The sequence below is a fragment of the Danio rerio genome, chromosome 8 (genome assembly GCF_052040795.2).
Source record: "Danio rerio strain M-AB ecotype USA chromosome 8, GRCz13ab, whole genome shotgun sequence".
Classification (NCBI taxonomy): domain Eukaryota; kingdom Metazoa; phylum Chordata; class Actinopteri; order Cypriniformes; family Danionidae; genus Danio; species Danio rerio.
The window spans coordinates 46795962-46815493 of record NC_141028.1 but is presented as its reverse complement, the minus strand read 5'-3'; the positions used below and the strand labels follow the sequence as shown (position 1 = coordinate 46815493).

Genomic DNA, 19532 nt, shown 5'->3' with positions numbered 1-19532 from the left:
AAAAGAAAAAAAAAGAAAAGAGGGGGAAAATAATTCTGACTTCAACTGTATATGAAAGAAAACAAATCTAACTAGCTTACAAATGAAGTTATGTGCAATAAAATGAAATGACAGGGGAAAAAGTATTGAATATGAAGAAAGGAAGTTGTAGAAAAGCAGTAAAAGCCCAGACAGCAGCTGAAATGTCTCAGAAGTTATTTAGCAACTCTCTGCCCTTCCTTATTGTAAATTAACATTTGCTGCTTCAGTCCAACATCTACATTACCAGGATGATGACGATGATGAAACCAGAGAGGACATTTCAGCAAGACAATGATTCAAAACACAGCCAAGAAAACTCTCAAATGCTTTCAGAGAAAGAAAATCAAGCTGTAGAATGGCCCAGTCAATCACCTAACTTGAATTCAATAATGAATAAAAAATAAAGATAGAATTTGATAGATAAAACCCTTAGAACCATCAAGATTTTTACATTCTTTTGAAGTATGTGAAGAAATCACACCTGAGCAAAGGCATGTGACTTCATTATCCATTTGAGAGGCGTCTTTAAGATGAACTTTCAAGTCAAGAGCACTTTTAAGTCAAGAAACATGTTTTCTGAGGAAGTATATGTAAGTATATGAAAGTATATTTCCGTCACTGTATATGTTTTGAAATTTATAAGTCCTTGTAAATGACACCATTTAAATGTTTGCATGAACTATATCTTTAACCATCTCCTCCTTTTTGCACACATCAAATCTCCCCCAAATCCTTCTTGAGAAGCCTGATAAGCTCATGTGTTATTCCAGGCATGACAGATTATTTCCTGTTTGTTTACGCCAATCAGAAGTCACACATATGCACATATCTAATCAAATCCCTTCATATTGCAACACATCACTAATCAAGAACAAAATGCAGATCATTTCAAATCTCGCTTAAAACCCTGCTTACAATCAGGACGTCCAAATTCTTGTAAATACTTCTCGTAAACGGCTAATAAAATGTTCCTTCCAGAAATTCAGATAACAGTGTGATTCTGACTATAAATCTGGAGGCTCTGGAGATTTATTATCCACCTCCAGGCATCAGTGAGGCAGAGTAATGGGTTCGGCGACTCATGCAACCACCCGATGAAACATCTGCTGTCCACAGGTGCCCTATTGTTATAACACACTGCACCTATCAAGAGGCCCGGTGCTGATGCAGACTAGCCCGCTATAAAAAGGTGGGTGACTCGCCATCTCAAGACTATCAATGTAGGGTTGCACAAAATGTCGTTTCAGCATCGACATCGCAATGTGCATATCTGCCCAGTGTATACTTCAAACGAAATAAAACAGATCTGAAATTACGTAATTTAAAAATGAATGGCAGTTCAAAACAGCTCACTAAAGCAAACATTTTTGGGGGGGGGGGGGGGGGGGGGGGGGTGTGGTATTGTTTTGATCCTAAACACCTTTGAGCTACCATTTGGTAAATGATGATTACACCAGTGCTTTCTACACATAGGCCTTGTTTACATCAATACGTTTAATTTTTAAAATGTCATTTTAAAATAAAAATGATCCACATCCACACTGGTGGATGTCCACAGAGGAAAATAAAAACCTCACTGCCACAGTTAGAGTTTCGGAAGTGTTATTGCAGAGCAACCCAAACAGCGAGTAGAAGTATAAATGCACGGCAAAATGAAACACGTGGGATGCGATGATCACTTAATGCAAAAGTATAAACCAGGCTTTAGTAATATCAAGTTGTCTGGAAAAAGATAGCTTGTGATGTATGTGTTTGTCAAGTTGTCATAACATCGTCACGTTTGCATGTAAAATAGCTTAACTGAGCAAATAACATTCAACGTTATCATAAGTTTGCATGCAATCTCCTTTATATTCATGACATGTCATGTCATGCTATGCCATGAGTCTTATGAACACCCCCTTCAAGTAAAGTGCTATCCATATAAGATCTGTGGAGTCATTAGCCGCCCTGCCACTGTCATGCCTAAAGCAAGTATACCAGTGCATGCCAGCGTCAGTTTCCAAAGCAATTTCTAGTGTCTGATCAGGCCATAGGGCTTCTTCCATGTTTTTTTACCCCGAATACCTTGGGGCAAAGTGGGTTAGCTGGGCCAAAGTAAAAGCAAAAGACAGAGACTGCTCGAGTCAGGTAAAGAGGGTCTCCAGTGAGATGCTTATTTTGGTAGTTTTGCAATGGCATGAGAACGAAGAGTACAGGCACACAAAAAAGAAAGAATGGAGAACAGACAGTGCTGGTCAGTTGAAGAAAGCTCTTCAGTACATTTGGCCTGAGGAGAATGTTTAACAGCAGATTGATGCTGTTTGGTGAAACAAGGATGTTTAAAACATGTTGTTACTAAGCTTGGGAAGCTACAGAAGGCAAGTCTGAGAAATGTTAAAATCATTGTTGGCAAAGTATAAAGCAATTCAGATCTACTGTACAATTGTCAGGGTGGTGATTAGAAAAAAAATATCCTATGACTTTATATATGGCTTATATATTATTATAATATCATACATTATAAAATAATTTGCACAGTATTAACTAATATATTCAAAGGTTTAGATATTTAAATTTTTCTAAAATTAACACATTTCTCAAACTTTTGTATGTAGATTAATATCACTCACTTTATTGGGATTATATATATATATATATATATATATATATATATATATATATATATATATATATATATATATATATATATATATATATATATAAACATTTTTTCATGGCATTTAATTATTATTAATTACTATTACTGCTAACAGTATATTGTTTTGTTTTTTAGTGTATGTTGTTGTACTTTGCATTGTCTGTATTTTGCACTGTCTGGAGCCAGCACCTAAGCTTTTCACTCTTCATAATACATGTGCTGCTGAGGATGTGACAATAAAAGTGATTTGCTCTTGATTTGAAGTGAAATAACTAAACATAAACATAGCAGGCAGAGATATCGAATTTTGAGATGGCACATAATGCATTTTGCATTTAAACTCTTTTCTTTTTCTTCATGGGAAAGTCATTTAGTTTGGCTGGAATAAAAGCTTAAATTTTTAAAATAAAGTTTAAGGTCAATATTATTAGTCCTCTTTAGAAATATTTTTAATTAGCTACAGAGCAAACCAGTTACCCAATGACTTGCCAAATTAACTTTGACTTGCCTAGTTGACCTAATTAACTTCATTAAGTATTTAAAGTGTGCTTTAAGATGAATGCTAGTATCTTGCAAGACAGTTAGTAAAAAATTATCTAATGTCACCATGGCAAAGATCAAAGATATTAGTTATTGAACCTTTTTTATTATGTAAGAAAATATTCTCTCAAGCACCAGGGAAATATTTGAATAAAAACTTAAATTTCACAGGAAGGCTCATGATTACAACAAATAATAACTTGACTTCTAGTTGATAATTTGGGAAAGTGGCAAAAGGTAGATTTTTCTCATAAGTCATCTGTTGAAATCTATACCAATCATCACAAATACTGCAGAAGGCCTATTGGAACCTGCAAGGACTCAAGACTCTCACAGAAATCAGCAAGTTTGGTTTAGGAAAAATTATGATTTGGATATATTCAGTATGAGGCTTGCTAAAGATTGGATGGCAACATCAACAGCCTGAGGTATCAAAACGTTTGTGCTGCCCATGACATAACAAACCACAGTAGAGGGCAAATTCTTCAGCAAGATAGTGCTCCTTCTCATAATTCAGCCTTTACATCAAAGTTCCTGAAAGCAAAGAATGTCAAGGTGCTCCAGGATTGGCCAGCCCAGTCACCAGATATGAACGTTATTGAGCATGTCTAGGGTAAGATGGAGGAGGAGGCATTGAAGATGAATCCCAAGAATCTTGATGAACTCTGGGAGTTCAAAAAGTGCAAGAACGCTTTCTTTGCCATTGCAGATGATTTTACTAATAAGTTATCGAGTCATTGCAGAGATTTACTGCATGGATGTAGTCATCCAGGCTTATGGTAGTCATACACAATATTAATTATTTTTCCACTGCACCATGACTTTATATTCTATACTGTACATTATTTCTGTTAAGTGACAAGACTTTTTTCTGAGCAAAGTCAGACCTTACTGTCCTAATTGAATTATTACAAATCAAGCCATGATCATATATTATGGTAAAATAAGCATAATCTAGAGGTCTTTGTCTGTCAAATAAGCCACTTCTGATACCAAATGATCAACTAGAATATATAAAAAAAGAATATATATAGAATACGTGTCATTTGTTTTCACCCAATATCGTGTATCCTTATATCAATGGCACTTAAAAGCAGTGTGCCTGTGCAAACGTCTTGAGCGCCTGAAGCGACGCTCTGTTTAACTTGTCTTGTCGGGTGCTGAATTTGAGCAACTGAAGCAGAAAAGCACACTCAGCCTTTGCAGGGGCTTACAGAGGTCATGACTGGAGAATAGAGGCTGTCCATCTCAGCGTCTCGCTCTGAGCCACTGCCTTCTGGGAGCAAAACGACACCCAGCCTCTGAAGGATAGACCTGAAAAGACAAAACGGCTTCAATTAACGGTGACTAATGGGACTTCACTTTAGGTCATTCATCCAAGAAATACCAACAAATACAGACGAAGGCCACATATTGCCCCTCTGTAGCATTTTATTTTTCCCTGACGTCAACTTGGAGGTGTGGTGTGTGTCTTAATCCATTCTATAGTTCACTTCCTAGGGATTCAGACATTTCTAAATGACTTTACCTGTAAAATAGTGTTTTTTTTTTCAAACTGTGTTTTCTGACAAGAAATTCAAAGTAAAAACCTTTAAGGCTATGACTGTACTGACTTGACTAGAAATGTCATCATTAGTTCATCATAAGAGTCTTTGAAGTCACAGCATGGGTAAAATTGTATGAAGACAAGGCTTACTTTTATGCTTCTAATTACACTGCCTTTCAAAGGTTTGGGGTCGATAATATCTTTTAATGTTTTTGAAAGAAGTCTCTCATGTCTAAGCCTGTATTTGTGTCATTTTCAAACATTATATTGTGAAATACTTCAAGAAAAGTCTTTACCGTTGTACCATATTTCAAAATCTAATGCATTTCAGCATTACTTCTGTTTACAGTGTCATGTCATCTGACAGAAATGATTATAACAATCATTTGGTGCATGATAGATTTTTTTTTACTATTATTCCCGCTGAAAACAGATGCTGTTTAATTTTTTTAAACATGACACATTGTTTAGAACTCTTAAATTAATAAAAAAGTTTAATAATTTTTTTTTACAAGCATCACAAACATTACTTTTGATCTATTTAAAGGTTCACGAAACCATTGAGAACTTTTTTTGAGATTTTAACAGATTTGTGCGTGTTGAGCATCAGTTAGGACAATGTTAGCACCTGTCAGCTTTAATTGTGGGGAAAACTGGGTAATTTTGAGCTTTTGTCAGCTAATTTCAGCTTCCTGGTTTAAAATAATTTTTGGGGCGGGATCAAAATCGACGACGTAGCGCAAAACTGCAAGTGCAAAAATGACGCGTCGGTTTCTCATTATTATTCATAGCGTAGTTATGAAGTCATAGGAGTTTTCTTATCCTATGTGAAGAGCCGGCTTTTAAAATATTAATGAGAGCACGTGCTTTCCAAAGACAAAGCAGACCTGGCTGCCAGTGCCAAGCTCAGCTGTGAAATCCTACGTTGATGACTGGGTGAAACGCGTCCGCGGACCCACGGCATGCAGTATTTAGTCGTTCATGAAGGGTCGTATGTGTTTGTTTCCATGATCCACAGGGTTTGTTGCATGTTTTCCCCGCGATTCTGTCAGGGCCAATACAGCAAAGTTGGGTGTGTGCTGCAAGTATTTTTGTCGGTAGAGCAGTACGAGAATTGGGGAATGGTGGGCGTTGTCTTTTATCAGGAGTTCGTTCAAATTTAGACAACAGGGCTAATGGTTAAAATAGACAGGGCAAAAATCTGCTACACTGCGTCTGCATTCAGACCCAAGGATTTAGTGTTTATATGAACAAGATTATCTTTATAATGATATAAATTGTGGTTACATGTATATGAAATAACAAATGTAGCAGGGCATTAAATTACTGTTTATTTATTTGCATTTTAACTTTGTAAACTATAAAATCATGGGTCTCCGCATGGTTTGTGTCTCATTTTGTGAACGGACTGACAGTTGCTCGCTCCCCTCCTTCTCCCCTGCTCTGCTGGCCATGCCCACTCCTGCCCTTTGCTTGCGGAGCTCCACGCCCACTATGATGCATCTTTTGAAAAAATTCTGAGGTGGACCTGAACCGAAAGTGGGGGGTGTCATGAACCTTTAAGGGAGGGGTGGCCAACCCTGTTCCTAGAGAGCCACCTTCCTGCAGATTTCAGTAGCTACCCATATCAAACACACCTGAACCAATTAATTAGGACCTGAACACCACGTGATAATTACAGGCAGGTGTGTTTGATATAGGTTGCAACTGAAATCTGCAGGAAGGTTGCTCTTTAGGAACAGGGTTGGGCCACCCCTGCTTTAAGGCATCTTTGCAAAAAAAATAAATAAATAAAAAGAAATTTACAGTGGTGTTTGTAAATTTTCACTTATAACATGCATGGAAGCTGCGGTTCCAGTCTGTATGCCCATAATACGCGGTTATCACAGGTAATTCATAATAGACACAGTGGAGAAAACTCGCACCTCTTGAACGCTCGTGTCTGGATCCTCAAAAATCGCTTTAACAGTCAAGAGGAGCGGAAAAGTTACCTCACAAATTTTCCAGCGGGTCAAATTTCCAAAGTAAGAGAGAGAGAGAGACAGGCAGGGATGAAGTTTTACAGCATTTCTCCATAATAGTGAAGTAGCGGCTCATGTGCTGTGTCGCCTTCATTGTAGTAAGAGCCTTATTTACTTGCCCTTGCCTACTTTGCCATAGTAATCTACTGCGACATCACACATAGGAGACAAATGACGTCAGTATGTAATAACCGGTTATGATCTATTACTGAACCGATTTCAATAATTTTGACACCCCTAGTAACGAGTAACTATGCAAAACATAAAAAAAATCTATCAAAGTAAAAGTATTAAGTAAAAGTGAAAGTAGGAGAAAAAAACAATACTCCAGAAGAGTACAGATACAGCCTTTTAGTACTTAAATACAGTAGTGAAGTTGTTATACTACGTTACTATACATCTCTGCATGGAAGTAAAACCTGCAAACTATACTATGTACAAAATAATATTTTATAAAAACAATTGTTTAAAGCTTAATAAAGATTGTTAAAATTGTTAAAAGATCAGTAAAACACTACCTTTTGTATTTTCATTCATTTTAATGTAAGTTAAATATTTTTATATTGAACAATATTGTAATATTTTACTGATACACAAAACTTTAGTCATTCTTTTTCTGTTTAATGTCTGATTTTTTCAATATGTATTTTCTGCATTGTTCAATATAAAAGGCAGGACAAGCACATATTTGGATATTTTATAACAGCTACAATAAGCAATGTTGATAAATACCAGCTAACTCTCATTATGGTGTCGCCGGCTGATGCCAGGTAATTGAGTCATGAGAAATCTATTGTTTAGGCACTTGCTATTGTCTTTGTTTACAATATACTAATTCATCCACATAACATGACCATATTAGCTAACGTGCTGTTATGAATTAAGTATCCAGGAAACAGCAACATCTCACTGTCTAGGGAAGGAGAACATTTCCAATTACTCTTATTCTGATTTCATAACTACTTGTGGAAAAAGTGGGGCAGTGAAGAAGAGCAAGTCAAAATCATACCAATTCAGCAAGTGCATTGTTTGACAAATCTATCACTATCGAGTGTCTTTATTATTCCACCTCTTACTCTTTAAGCCAACTTGAATTGAAGTACTAAATTCACAACTAGGAGTGCCAGTAATAGCGATAATTAAAAAAAAATATTATTGTTGTTATTGTACTATTTAGGGCTATACTGTATAAAACCTCATCTTTCCATGAGCTGCGTGTTAGTATCTAAAAGGTCCAAGTTTTTACCTTACACAATTACCTACAAAGTACAAAAGTGTACCTATTTAAAAGAACAGTCTATAATTTTAACTGCTTGAGTGTGGAAACACATGGGAGTCGTGGTCTTCATTACATTACTGAGAATGTATAGCAGTATTGGTGACTACAATATGTAAAAAAAAAAAAAAAAAAAAAAGTTTTTTAAATGATCATACATAAATACTGTCATACATATGTGAATTCAAATTCATGACTGAGCACTAAATATGCAAATAATTATAAAAAAAAACATGATTATGAGAAGTAATAAAATTGATGACTTTCACACTGTCCTCAGGTAAAAAAAAAAAAAAAAAAAAAACTTTGTCTCTATTATGTGTACTTGTTCTTTATTAGAAAAATATTAGATCAAGTGAAATGATAAAAATTTGATTTAATAACAGTAAACAACCACTATAATTTATTAGAATTTCTTATTTTTTTATGTTCATTTGTATTTCATGCTAATTTTAGTTCAAGTTTTAGTATTCATCCATTTTCAGTTTAGTCCCTTTATAAACAGGGGTCACCACAGCTGAATGAACCTACAAATTATCAAGCATATGTTTTACACAGTGGATGCCCTTCAAGCCGCAACTCAACACTGGGAAACACCCATACACTCTTGCATTCACACACACTCAGTTTTAATAGTTTTTTTTGTAATTATTACTTATTATATATTTCTATATAGATAGTATACATGGAAATAAAGAATATTTCCATGTCACTTGGATGAAATAAGTTTAAGTTAAAACATAAAATTGGTAACAGCATACTACCAACCTTCAATTACACAACTGCATAAGCAGCATTTTAGTTAAACAGGGGGCCGGGGACCCACTAGGGGGCCTCAGCAAACTTCCAAAGGGGCCTAGATGACTTAAATTAGTGATTTACTACGAGTATGTTGTCGTTTATAAAAAGAACAAACAGTTTTTGATAATTCAGGAATCATAAAATCAACTGTGACTCATAAAATAAATCAATAATTAGTTTCTGTTCATAAAGTTGAAAACAAGCTTCTCAATTAAAGCAGAACTTCCAAAAATATCTGTGCCTATAGAGGGGCCTTTGATATGTTGGACAATGGAGTTCATTGAGAATCACCGGCCGACGTAATACAAAAATGCAGTCTTCCAAAACGCAAGTAACCTATTAACAGAGAATTCACGGAATAACTTGCAAATTCTTCTTCTTTTTTATTTATCTAAATATGTATTCATGCGTGCTTCACATTCAGGAGCAATCAATCAAGCACTGCATCAGAAGCTTGATGCATATCATAAATACATTAACAATTACAGACACAGACATTTTTATAAACAGCTATTAAGTAATTATTGATGCAGCCTTGTAAACAAAGCACGAACTCCCCCTGCGATCTAGAATCTAAGTCTTCTGTTACCTGCAGGAGGAAACTATTTACCCCCACCAATCCCTCACCGCGGTTGACTGGAGTTTCCAGCACTCTGAGTCATGATTCTTCAACAATTGTACGTTTCATTACTTACCAAACCATTACGCCCTGCTAAATGTGTACAGGTGCTTCTGTGGCAGTGGGACAGATTCAATAAATGCGCTACGCTCTAGAAAATGCTGTGTTTGCACCAAAACTCGATGAAACCAGCTAACGAGAATGTTCTTATTTACAATACCAGTGCTCTTGGCTCAAACAGGGCTGTGATGTAAACTTACACTGGTGGAAGACATGCTTAAAATTTGGCCTTCAAACTACAGGTTGCTATTAAATGTTGTCCCCATTTTTTGACTGATGATAAGGACACTTAAGTACAATCTACAGTAGGTTTTTGCATGGTAGTTCAATAGGAAAGAATGTAGTAATATAATGTTATCTGAATGTAGTAATATAATGTTATCTGAATGTAGTAATATGATGTTACTATTTATCCATCATTTTAAATATTAGTTATACAATGTGTTAATTTTGTGAATTCATACAAATTATCATGTTGTAAAAAGAGTTTGCACACTAGGGCTGCTTGATTATTGGAAAATCATAGTCATGATTATTTTGGTCATAATTGTAATCACGATTATTCAAAACGATTATCCTTTGAAGTAAAAATTATTCGCCCTTCTGTGATTTGTTTTAGATACAAATATTTCCCAAATGATGTTTGACAGAGGAATTTTTTACAGTATTTCCTATATTTTTTTCTTCTGGAGAAAGGCTTATTATTTCGGCTAGAATAAAAGCAGGTTTAAATATTTCGAAACCTATTTTAAAAGCTCAATATTATTAGCCCATTTAAGAAATATATATTTTTGATTGTCTGCAGAAGAAACTACTGTTATACAATGACTTGCCTTATTATACTAATTAAGCCATTGAATGTCACTTTAAGCTGAATACTAGTATCTTGAAAAAATATCTAGTTAATTGTATTGTAGCCTACTGTTATCATAGCAAAGATAAAAGAAATGAGTAATTACATCTGTTATGTTTAAACTGTGCTTTAAGCATCATCACTATAAGAAAAAAAACTTTAGCTACAAAAGTCTTTCAGTCAAGAGCAGTGAGGGATTTTTTCCTTTTGTTGTTTGATTATTAAGGGGCCATGACACCCCCCACTTTCGGTTAAAGTCTACTTTAGAATTTTTTCAAAAGATGCATGATTAATGGGCGTGGAGCATCGGGCAGGAGTGGGCGTGGCCAGCAGGGGAGAACATGAGCGAACGAAGCTAGCTCACAAAATGAGACAAACCGTGAGGAGACGCATAAGTTTATAGTTTACAAAGTTAAAATGCAAAGAAATGAACAGTGATTTAATGTTTTGCTACATTTGTTATTCGTAATTTCATATACACATAACCACAATTTATATCATTATAAAGAAAATTGTGTTCATGTAAACCCTATAAATGAGGACTTCTCCCTCAATCCCCTTATCCAGCAGACTCAGCGCAGCAGGTCTCCTGACCTGTCTATTTTAACCGTTAGCCCTGCTGGTAATCTGGAGGATTTAGGCAAACACAGCAGCATGGCGATGTGTCTGAATGTGAACGAACTCCTGATAAAAGACAGCGTCCGCCATTCTCTAATTCTCGTGCTACTCTTGCGACAAAAATGCTAGCAGCACACACACAGCTTTGCTGTATGATCGGCCCTGACAAGATCGCGGGGGAAAACATGCAACAAACCCCGTGGATCATGGAAACAAACGCATATGAGCCTTCATGAACGGCTAAATACTGTGTGCCCGTGCCGTGGGTCCGTGACGTGTCTCACAGCTCGGGCTTGACTCTGGCAGGTCTCATGAATAATTAAGCAGCTGGCTCTTCTCATAGGATAAGAAAACTCTGCTATGAAAAATAATGAGAAACCGACGCGTCACCATTGCACTTGCAGTTCTGCGCTACGTCGCCGATTTTGATCCCGCCCCAAAAATCATTTGAAAAAAGCTGAAAAATTAGCTTACAAAAGCTCAAAATTATCCAGTTTTCTCCACAATTAAAGCTGACAGGTGCTAACATTGTCTTAACTGATGCTCAACACACACAAATCTGTTAATATAAAAAAAAAAAATTCTCCAGGGTGTCCTGAACCTTTAATAAAAACAGGCGGCAGCAGGAAAATTGCACGCTGTCTCTTTAAGAATAGTGCGGCTCTGATACGGTTTCTCTTTCACGTGTCTTTTGATTCTCAACTTGTTTGTTTATTACACAACTGAGGGTTAATATTAATAATCACCTAACACCACGATCTGACATAAATGTGCATGTATTTGACCAATAAAGCGCTCACATTAAGATGGCGTTATTTAGGGATGTCAAAATTAATTGTTTCTTTGGTGTATCGCGATGCAGATGCGGACAATTCGATATTGGTTCAGTAATAATAACCAATTATTATGTACTGACGTCATTTATCTCATATGCGCTCAGTCGCGAGAGAGGTGAGCGCGGGTATTTACAACACTCCAGGAGCCAGCTACTTAAAAATAAAGAAACTGTGCACAATTTCACTGCATGTGTGTGCTTTCTGGACAGTCTTTCTCTGACAATTACAGCAAAAGCCCCTATTTCTCTGTGATTGAGGAAATGAAAGTGAACTATCATTTCTCTCTCTATCTCTGTGGCCCATTTCACCTGCTGGCGTGACTTCCCACCCCCCCCCCTCCCTTTTCTTTTGGCTGTTACAATGATCTTTGTGGATATAGGTCTGCATTCCCGCGGCTGTACCTTTGCATTGTCGTGGGACCTTACCAGATTTCATGTGGTGCGGGATTCAATTTCAGAATAAAGCACGGGAGCGGTCGGTAAGTCTGGTGTTTTTTTTAACAGGAGTGGGCGGCCTCACAATATTGCTCCTGAGTGAGATATCGCGCGCACATGCCTGCGTACGTGTGTATTTGTTTGTTTGGTGTTGTCTATGTTTGTGTTTGTGTGTGTATAAGAGACAGTGTAGTGCTGTGTGTGACTGTGTTTATACAGACAGCTTGTTATAGCCTCCCCCCAAAATATAACACTGTGTATGGAAAGCATCGTCAATGCACCGTGATGCATTGAGATATCAAATTGAACCGAATTGATGGCATGATCATCGTAACCGAACCGTGTATAGGTTAGGTTCACACCTCTAGCGTTATTTGTGTGTGTTTTGCTCATCTCTGAGCCTGTCCGAGGCTAAGCACAGAGCGCGGTGTACATGGTTTTAGTCAATTTCACGTGGAACTGAGCTTTGCAGAGCAACAAATGTGCACAACTGTAAAGGGGGCAGTATATGATGGAATAATTGCTTATTTTGATTAATGTGTTTTCCTAACCTTTAGAAGCCAAAATCATAATCTAAATCGGATTTTCGATTAATTGCACAACCCTACAACTAATACACGAATGCTTTGTTGTGAAGCTTTTTGATTGACATCGACTAGTTGCATTATGCAGATCACGTAGTTTCTGACCTGAACTATATGGCAGCCTTACACCCAAATGTAGGTTCACCAAATAAAAACTGCCCTCGGGTTATTGCAATGAATTTGAATGTTATTTTTTTTTTATGTCAGCGTCAATGATTCACACATTGAACTTTAAATAATCAAGCAGGTGTCAGCCAGTTGGATGGCGGCATACAAATACCCTCGACCAGCTGATCGCGTTTACGCAACACTGAAAAAGTATTGTGATTGGCTGTTGTCCCCTGTGATGCGTGGAGGTACAGCAAACTTCACGTGTAAACATCATCTCAGGTGATTGTGGTGAAGATAGACGCAGTGTGAGGAGACTCCTGGGGTCCGTTCTTCGTACCTCGCTTAAATTATCTAAGATGATTTGGCAGATCCTGGATCTTTTAATCTTGATAACTGATCTCTCACTTATTTGGTTCTTCAAACAAGTTCGCAAATCAGATTAGAATGTCTGGATGAACTGATCTGAGATCGCTGCGTGTGTTGTTAAGGACAGATCTATCGATTCTCGAAATCATGATCAGCAATGCAACGATTGGCTGACGGCACAGCAGCGTAATGACATCATCTGATTAATATTCAATTATCCATGTGAGCAAAATGACATCAAATTAGCAGTAAACGGCTTGTTAAATATGACACGCAGTAACTTCACATTTGTTGTGAGCTGCAGGCTTTACACTTTTATTTGTCAAGACAAGAGTATTCATCATGTATTTCAATGCAAATCAATGTATTTAGTTCTACATTTAGAAAAGATTTTCTTTATTATAGTACAGTTTTTTAATCGGTGTAAAGAATAACTGGTTGTTTCCAAAAGCATTTTGATATTGGTAAAGGCGTCTGCAACTTTTGTGAAGCATCAAATCACCGGCATATTAACTGTCAAAACATGTTTATGACTGCATAAATGTATTATTGCTTTTAAAAAAAAGTCACATATTGTGCATTTCTATTATACACAATTTGTACTAAAGCGATCTAAAAAGTTCATATCAATAAGTTTTCTCTTTGCACCACCAGGTGGCAGTCTTTGTACTTTCATTTCTAGGGTGCAGATTGCATACGTTTTATTAATATGTAAAACTTTATTTATTTTATTAATGACTATAACTTTATATATATAGTTAAAAACTACTATTTTCCCAAGTGTATATAACTTTTACTGTAAGAAAATATCAGAACTCGGTACATACTTTCTGTATTATCTTTGCTTGAACTGAGCCAATCTAATCCTGTTTATATGATTTGAACCTGCTCCCGATCAGGTTTGACCTAGCAGATCTGTTGCCATGACAACAACTCTCGGATCAGCTTTGAAGAACGAAACGATCCTGGATCATGTCAAATCGTCAATATCCAAATCCAGCTAACTGAGTAATCCACGTACGAAGAACGGACCCCTGATAACCAAGATGAGCAGGATGACCATGAAAAGGTGCAAATTGAGCAAGATTTTGAGCAGCTTTTTGACCAACAGTTAAATCTGTGTCTAAGGAGGTCTCTGACAGAGAGTCGGCACTTTTGTCTTTCATGCGTTAAGTTGGTATGAAATAACTTGTCATGAATTGGTGTTCGATGTATGCACTGCTTTTGTACGAAATGTATCGGTTATTGTTACATTTTTAGTAGTATGTGGCATGACCAGTGTGCTGACTGCATTTATTTTGCACTAAAATTAGCCCGTGCTAATGCTGCACTATTAATGAAACAAAAGTGTTAATGCACTTGTTAGTTTTCCACTAAAATTAGTCATTGGTAATGTTGGTAAAGAGCCAGTCATCTTTAGATTACACTTCCTATTGATTTAAGGGGTGTTACAAATTATTCAACTTTTAAATACAAAGTTAAAAAAATGGCTAAAAGCAAAAAAGTTTGTAAAGGTGTAATTCTTTTATCTAACATTTTAAGAAATTTTTATTACAACTTTTATCCCTTTGTCATATATAATTTTACTGTTTTTGTATGTGTAATGATGTGTTTTTTTTATTTTAGGCTGCCTTTTAAAATCTGGCAGGGGGCAACAGTTTGGCTTATTTACAGTTTTACTGTTTATTAATGAGCATTGTCCCTGTTAAATAAAATAAATTAAAATTTTATTAGACAAAATATTTTATAAATTAATTTTAATAGAACAATATAATTAAAGTTTAAAGCAAACATCAATTCATATTTCATATATTTGAATTACATTAATATATTTCATTTAATCATTTGTTGTTTAGCATGAATTTAAGATTTGCTTTATGAAATTACATTAGCTTACTATTAACTTGTGGAAAGGCTGTCGTAAAAATACTGAACTCCTTTTTTCTAGGGTTGAATAAGACAATATGATCAAGGTGTTTACATGAACTGCTTTTTGAATGTTCCTTTCATGATCCTGTCTTACATGTTATAGTACATAGATCGATTAACGTCATTGTGTCACCACGCTATCCATGTTTCCTCCAGAGTTTTATGTAATTTCAGGTGTTTCATTTTTAATTTTTTGACTTTAACTGCAGTTTCACTTTTATTCAGGAACATTTTATTCATGCCCTCATGGCAAACAGGTATTTGATGCGAGCATTAAGTAAGGACTTGTGGAAGAGTGCTCTTTTAATGGAATTTGATACCCCACGTTGAATGAAAAAAAAAAAAAACCTCATCATTTCGCGACACGGGTGTCTGTGGTCCCTTAAGGTAATTAAAAATCACTGTTTACATGGTAGTCTAGACTCTTAATCAGAGTATTGTCTTAATCATATTAAAATCGAAGCATTGGTGTCCATGTACGTACTTATTAAAAGTGCCCAAAGATGTCACAAGCTTTCAGAGACAGTGCATTCCTCTGCTTTTAAGCTGATTCCATGAGCCCTCAAATGTGTCATTAAGTTTAACATGTTTCCACCTTACTCGCAACTTTTGTAAAGCATCTGCTTCACGTCAAGCATCTGCTTGCTTGTAAAATATGCATAAGAACGCTTAGTTTAAGCAAATTTAATGAACGCAATCATGCGTGTTGGTCTGAATAGAGTCGCTCCCACTCACTGAATGCGCTATACTGCGTGCGTTGCGTTGTCGCCCGTCCGTATTCCTCAATATTGTTTAGAAATAAATGTCTACAGATGGTGTGATGACGCGTACCTATGTGTGCCTTTGATGCACCCCTTGATGCTTCTTACATCTTTGTCGCAGCATCAGTGGCACCGAAATTAGGCACTGAGATTCATATGCTGATTCGGTCCGGTACATACCGGTTACAAAGGGGTTTCGGAACCCAACCCTAGTTATGAGCTGTCAAACAGCATGCGTATATGCATTTTCTGGAAATAAACACCAAATTGTGGCGTGTTGCAAAAATATTTGTGCCTTGTTTTATTGGTGATGTCACCAGCGACTGTTAATAACAAAAAAGTCGACTTATAAAAATCTGAAGTCGTTCAACCTCTGATATAAAATGCAAAGAAACAAGAGACCTAGAACTGAGCCTTGTGGTACTCCACAGTGAACTTGATCGATATAATACAATATGAAGGCATGTAGGGTAGTGAACTGTGGAGGAATGAGAAAAGAAGGTTTCCAAGCAAACAATGCATCTGTGAGAGCTACAGGGTGAGTGTTTTTTTGTATTATCAGTGTGTGCGTTTACCTTAACCAGGTTTGTCGAACGTGGGCTGGAAAAATGGTGTAGGGAACCCTCAAGTTGTGGCAGAAGAGAGTGAGACAAATGAGAGCGTGATCGATGCTGCTCTGCCGAACACACACATAGACCAGAGGGGCTTTCTACAACACACACACATAGATGGACAACTTTAGAGGACACTTCAGCGCAGTGAGTAATACAGTTCAGTGCTGACCAGTGTGTACTTGAGAATGAACCCGTAAATGAACTGTTTTTGTACTTTGGAAAATGGCACTTATATTGTGTTTCTGGACCCAACTGCAGTAATATTTAACATATATTTAACATAAACACTGAGAACCAAGAATACAGATTAAAGGTCACAGCAGCCCTGTTAAAAACACTGTTCATCTTAACTCTGATTAAGTATTTGACGCATAACATAACACCAGAAAAACAAGCATAAATCATGCATGTTTAAATTACAGTGTCTACACTGCAATTTTAGTTCAACATACTTACTATAAGATTTTTTAAAAATACAGTGATAGACAAATTGAAAGACAGACAGATAGATAGTTCAACAAACAGACAAGCAGAGAGACATAGATAGGTGGAAGGATGGATTGAAGGATGGACGGACGGATGGACGGACGGACGGACAGAGTCAGAGGCTACTATAAATTTAACAATAATTGAGCTTAATTTACAATGTTGGATTAACTTACTAATCAACACTGCATTGACTACGTATATAAATTCACAGTTCAAGTTTTACTGAAATAAACAATGTTACTTTAAACGGACATTCCACTTTTGGGAATGAGAGAAATTGACTTATTTTCTAAATCTTTTTAGATAATTTAATAATTTTATAATTTAGGAACTCAATGGACTATGTGTTGGAGCACTTAACTTCTAGGCTAGGCCTAGGAGCTAGGCCTCCTGGGCCAACATAGCTAAAAACTAAAATACTCCCATTCTGGCGCAATAATTAAGAAACTTTGCCACTGTACCATGGTTGTAGCAGGTGCAATGATATTATGCAGCACCTGAAAATAGACCCCAGCTAGGTTACTAGGTAATAGCGCTCCATTAAAAAATGGTCAATCATAAATTCTTTATGTTTACATTATTTCAGCTAAAACTGTTTTGACTCTAAAACTTTAGAACAAAAAAATGGACAGAGGCAGACAAATATGGAGCCAGATCAGCCTCAAAAACAGTACGTTTACATAATAAAATTCCTCCATGCACAGCAAAATTCACATTTACAACATCCAGTTTCTAAATTCAAAACACAACTTGTGAATTCAACCTACAATTTGGACAATCATGAATATTTTCGACAAATTAATTGGATTTGTGCATTCATGAGTTGTTTTGAAATTACAAATTGGATGTGTATTTTTGAATTGGTTTAAATTTATGAATTGGGTTTGTATGAATCACGTTTCGAATTTACAAATTGAATTTGTGTATTTATGAAATGTGTTTTGAACTTAGGAACTGGATTTATGTGTTTATAAATCACGTTTTGAATTTACGAATTGGATTTTTGTATTTATGAATCACGTTTTAAAATGTACAAATTTGATTTGTGTATTTATGATTTGTGTTTTGAATTTGCGAATATGATTTGTGCATTTATAACTCTCGTTTTGAATTGACAAATTGAATTTGTGTATTTACGAATCACGTTTTGAATTCACAAATTGCATTTATGTATTTTTTAATCGTGTTTTGAATTGACCAATTGAATCGGTCAATTCAAAAAAATAAAAAATACACAAATCCATTTCGTGAATTCAACCGGCAATTCATAAATACACAAAACATATATGATTTGTGTATTTATGAATCGCCGTTTGAATTCACAAAATGGAATTGTGTATTTTTGAATTGTCCTTTGAATTCACAAATTAGATTTGTGCATTTTTCAACCATGTTTTGAATCAATCAATTAATTGTGTATAAATGAATCATGTTTTGAATTTACAAATTGGATTTGTGTATTTATAAATTGTGTTTTGAATTCATGAATATGATTTGTGTATTTATGAATCGCTGTTTGAATTCACAAAATGGATTTGTGTATTTATGAATCACGGTTTAAATTCACGAATTGGATTTGTGAATTTTTAATGGTGTTTTGAATTGACCAATTGAATTTGTGTATTAACAAATCTTGTTTTGAATTTACGAATTGGATTTGTGTATTTTTGAATTGCAATTAGAATTTAAGCATTGGATGTGTATTTTTGAATCATGCTTTGAATTTGTGTCTTTTTGAATCATGTTTTGAATTTGTAAATGGATTTGTCTTTTTGAATCATGTTTTGAATTTGTGTATTTTTTATCAAGTTTTGAATTTGTGAACTGGATTTGTGAATTTCTCAATCATGTTTTGAATTTGTGAGTTTTTGAATCATGTTTTTAATTCGTGAATTGAATTTTGTAAATGTAAATTGTGTTGTGAATGCATGAATTATATTTCGTCAATGTATTATTTTTAAGATCTGGCTCTATAGATAAATAGATGGTCATTGTGACAGACAAAAAGATAGACTGACCAATGTACCAATAAAAGGCAAATACATTGACAGACAGACAAACATACAGACAGGCATAGCGATAGACAAAGATACAAACAGGCAGTCAGATAGATGGACAGACTTTCAGTTGAGTTAAACAGACTTTCATGTTGAGCTGAAACATATCAGTTCTTTTCAGGTGGGTGTATGTAATCTGCAAGCGAGCTCAATGTTTTCAAGAGTGATGCACGTAGATTCAGGCCAAAGAGCTGATTTCTGGTCATGTTGTGGGGTGCGCGTTTAATTGGTTCTAAAATCATGAGGTCTGATTGGTTCTCTGATGTTTTGTTTCATATTGCACTTCGACCTAATGGAGAAATCACACAATCGAACGCTACAAAAAGCTTTTCAAAGTGTGCTTTTACTTCCATAT

At 35.7% G+C, this 19532-nt stretch overlaps 1 protein-coding gene and 1 long non-coding RNA gene across 2 annotated transcripts in view; both read right to left on the bottom strand.

Annotated features, from left to right (window-relative positions):
• The window catches only part of gpat2 (glycerol-3-phosphate acyltransferase 2, mitochondrial), a gene marked incomplete at its 5' end in the record, with an annotated part of 131200 nt that overhangs the window by 53614 nt on the left and 58054 nt on the right, over positions 1-19532 (bottom strand). The window contains 2 exon segments of the mRNA NM_001089380.2: positions 4417-4516; positions 16593-16726. Coding sequence (NP_001082849.1) covers positions 4417-4516; positions 16593-16726 — 234 coding nt within the window.
• LOC147842818 (uncharacterized) lies at positions 12541-16379 on the bottom strand. Its single transcript, XR_015498365.1, has 3 exons — positions 15542-16379; positions 14360-15393; positions 12541-13278 (listed from the first exon to the last, which is right to left on the bottom strand). It is a non-coding gene; the product is annotated as an uncharacterized LOC147842818 (long non-coding RNA).